Genomic DNA, 3,777 nt, shown 5'->3' on the forward strand with positions numbered 1-3,777 from the left:
TCACATTTTTTCCTCAATTACAATCTCTAGGGTTTGAACCCTACACCTTTTTTTTTGTATATTGGAAGCCCTAAGGCCAGGAACAAAACAAAAAAACAAAAAAATTAACGGGGAAAAGAAACCCCACTTCTATCAGCAAATAAAATAAGAGTGGTCTCTTTGGGAGGATGATCCCAAGTAGCATGCTCTCTGTTTTGATTTAGTAGCAAATTTGCAATGCCATCAGCTAATTGATTAGCCTCTCTATATATGTGTCGTATGCGCACTTGCCAATTTCTGTTGAGAAGCTCTTTGATTCTTCTAATCGGGCGAGTTAGTGTTGGGTGGCGTTTTGGAGGGTTCTCCATCAAATTCACAGCTGCTTGGGAGTCTGTTTCTAGCTCAATCCTTCTAAATCCTTTCTTCCATGCTATCTCCAATCCCTCTCGTATTGCTGCAACCTCCGCTTCTATTGCCTTTGCATAGGTCAGACGTCTGGCATACCCATAAACCCAATCACTATCTGTATTTCTGAAAATTCCAGCACAGCTGGCTTGTCCAGGATTACCTCTCGAAGCCCCATCTGTATTTAGCTTGATCCAACCCTCTTGAGGTGGTTTCCAAGAAACTGTCAGAGGTTTTTCATACTGATTATTCTCTATTCTTCTTCTGGTATCTCTGATTTCTCTCGCTAAGCTCCTTATTTTCATCTCTTTGATTCTTAAGGGGGTGTTTATATTATTGGAATGTATATATTCATTCCTAAATTTCCAAATAAGCCAAACAGCTGTGACAAAAATGTCCTTCCATTCTATATCATCATCAAACCCCGTATCCATAGTCATGTTAGCAATAATCCACTCTTTTAAATCAAGATTATAAAACATAGAACCCTACACCTTTGAATTAGGAAGAAAGAGATATGTCATATGAGCTAAGGCTCATTGGCGCTAGTAACTTTGTTGGATCAAGTTTGCAGCTTCATATTCCAATTTCCTCTCTAAAGATAAGCCCAATATAGCTTAGCCCATTTTTGTGGATTTCAACTCTCATATGGACCTACAAAAATAAAATGCACATCAAATCAATTTTTAAACTTTTAACCCAACAAAATACATATATGGTTGTCATTACTAAAAATTAAGTTATTGTTTCGTAAACTCAACTGTCAACATAATCATTGTCAAGTCATTGTACTACTACTTTGTTTTGCCTACAATATTTAATTTTATTGCTCTTTATTCCGTTTTCATGTTCTCCAAACTCTGTTTTAATAGGACAGTAGTTAACAAATTAAGTATATGATTGAGTTAATTGATATTCAAGATGGATATACGTGCAGACCAAAAAAGGAAAATCTAGAAGGGAGAAATAACTAAATTAATAGAGTTTGTATGTGAAGAAAAATTTAGGCAAGCCTAGTGAATGTTGTAACAAACATTTGATACTCAGAACATGTATACATTGTTATGTCACATATCAACCATCATCTTGGAAAAGCATTTGTCATATAGCTAGAAAACAAAAATATTTGCACGTGTTTTATTGAAATTAAAGCCATTAGCTGTGGATGGCAACTGTGAATCTTTTTGTAGTTTGAAAATCTGCATTCACTTTTTAATGTCAATCAAACAAACACAATGTTTGGAGTGATCTTATACTGATAGCGCATTATTTAAAGAGGCATTGGTAATTACAAGAAAAAAACGTGGTGATTCCGTTAAAATTTTGGTAACCAAATAAAATTAGCCAAAAACAGTTATAACTTGTCTTATTTAACATTCATTAATTATTGAACAATTAATGAATGCTAAATAAGACAAATTCTGACTATTTTTTTATTTCCCTAGTATTTCTGCAGTAAAAATTACTTTGGAGGTTAATAGCATGGTTAGAGCGAAGGTAGAAAGGTCATGCATTGTTGGTGCAAGGAGTTGAACATAATAAATTGCCAATTAGCTTTGTCATTCTATCCTTGTGTAACGAGTTGCAGTATATATATGTATGTTATAAGAATGAGAGAGATATGAAGATGGAAAAAGAGAAAGAGAGAGTGTGTGTGACTGGAGCTTCAGGCTTTCTAGCTTCTTGGCTTATCAAGCGACTTCTTTTGTGTGGTTATCATGTCACTGGAACTGTGAGAGATTTACGTAAGCGGAAGAAATTTGAACACTTATGGAGTCTAGAAGGTGCAAGAAAGAGACTACACCTTGTCCAAGCTGATCTAATGGAAGAAGGAAGCTTCGACAATGCCATCTTCGGATGCAAAGGTGTCTTCCACATAGCCTCTCCTGTCCTCAAGCCTTCGTCAAATGCCAAGGTACATTATTCATTCAAATTTTGTTGTGTCTTTTATAAAGAGGCGCAACATGAGAACTTAACTTTTTAAGTTGAGGAGTGTTAGAGGTCAGCAACTTTTGTGATTTATAGTTATCAAATAACTATCTCTCGAAAACAAACAGAGTCTGATAGACACTAATACTCATGTGAGTAGAAATTTTAAATTAAAGTTATATTGTAACAGGCGGAGATGTTGGAGCCGGCTCTCCAAGGTACTCTAAACGTGCTGCGTTCGTGTAAGAAGAATCCGACGCTGCGTCGAGTGGTATTAACCTCATCTTCTTCAACTCTTAGGGTCCGAGACGATCTTGATCCAAAAGTACCTCTAGACGAGTCTTCATGGAGCTCCTTGGACCTCTGCGAGAAACTGCAGGCATGGTACGTGATGTCCAAGACAATGGCGGAGAGAGCGGCATGGGACTACTGCAGAGAGAATGGGATCGACTTAGTGACCATTCTACCCTCGTTCGTCATTGGACCAAGCTTGCCGCCAGATCTGTGTTCTACGGCATCTGATGTGCTAGGGTTGCTCAAAGGTGAAACCGAGAGATTTCAATGGCATGGAAGGATGGGATACGTTCACATTGATGACGTGGCGCTCTGCCATATCCTTGTGTATGAGAATGAAGCCTCCCATGGCAGATACCTTTGCAGCTCTATTGTCATGGATAATGATGATTTGGTTGCTTTGCTTGCAACTCGTTATCCTACTCTCCCTATTCCTAAATGGTTCGTAGCTAATTATGTTTATTAAGTTTAATTTGGGTTTAAAGTGGATCATTAAACAGCATTAGTTGGGTTTTCAGGTTCCAGAAACTAGATAGGCCGCATTACGATCTGAACACATCAAGGCTGAGGAGTCTGGGATTCAAGTTTAAGTCAATTGAAGAAATATTTGATGACTGTATTGCATCGTTTGTTCAGCAAGGCCATCTCACACTTCAACCTGCAGCTCCAATTTAATCATCAACCTTGGATCTATACATTGTTGCTTCAGAATGATTATTGTTGTAATCTAACACCAAGTTATCCATCACTTAATAAAGTTGTCAAGTTCATGGGACTGATTTTCATGGATGGATTATATAACATCAATCTTCAGTGTAAATGCATATGAATTATTTTTTGGGAGCTCTTCAAACGAAGATGCCAAAAATATCTTTTTATGAAAATATTTTGTATAAAAGTATAATTTGTTATTTGATCACAGTTTAAATAAAAGTAACACTTTTATAATATATTAAAATCTAATTTTACAATTCTTCATCCAAGGGTAAAAAAAAAAAATTTCACGTGAAGATAAATGTAAAATCTTTGTTGGAATACCATCTTATATTTTTTATTTATAACCAAAATTTTAAAAAACGAACCGAATTGATCGGTTCAACCGAATTAAATGAAAATCAATCCTTTAATTGATTCAATTGAAACAAAAATCATCTGACCAAAAATAGTAAC

At 36.0% G+C, this 3,777-nt stretch overlaps 1 protein-coding gene across 1 annotated transcript; it reads left to right on the forward strand.

Annotated features, from left to right (window-relative positions):
• Window positions 1–2,011: 2,011 nt before the first annotated feature.
• On the forward strand, window positions 2,012–3,282 carry LOC107485013 (tetraketide alpha-pyrone reductase 1-like). The gene is made up of 3 exons (XM_016105552.3): window positions 2,012–2,299; window positions 2,504–3,048; window positions 3,126–3,282. The coding sequence occupies exons 1-3, from the start codon at window positions 2,012–2,014 to the stop codon at window positions 3,280–3,282; spliced, it is 990 nt and encodes a 329-aa protein (XP_015961038.3).
• The last annotated feature ends 495 nt before the right edge of the window (window positions 3,283–3,777 follow it).

The sequence above is a fragment of the Arachis duranensis genome, chromosome 4, assembly GCF_000817695.3.
Source record: "Arachis duranensis cultivar V14167 chromosome 4, aradu.V14167.gnm2.J7QH, whole genome shotgun sequence".
Lineage (NCBI taxonomy): Eukaryota > Viridiplantae > Streptophyta > Magnoliopsida > Fabales > Fabaceae > Arachis > Arachis duranensis.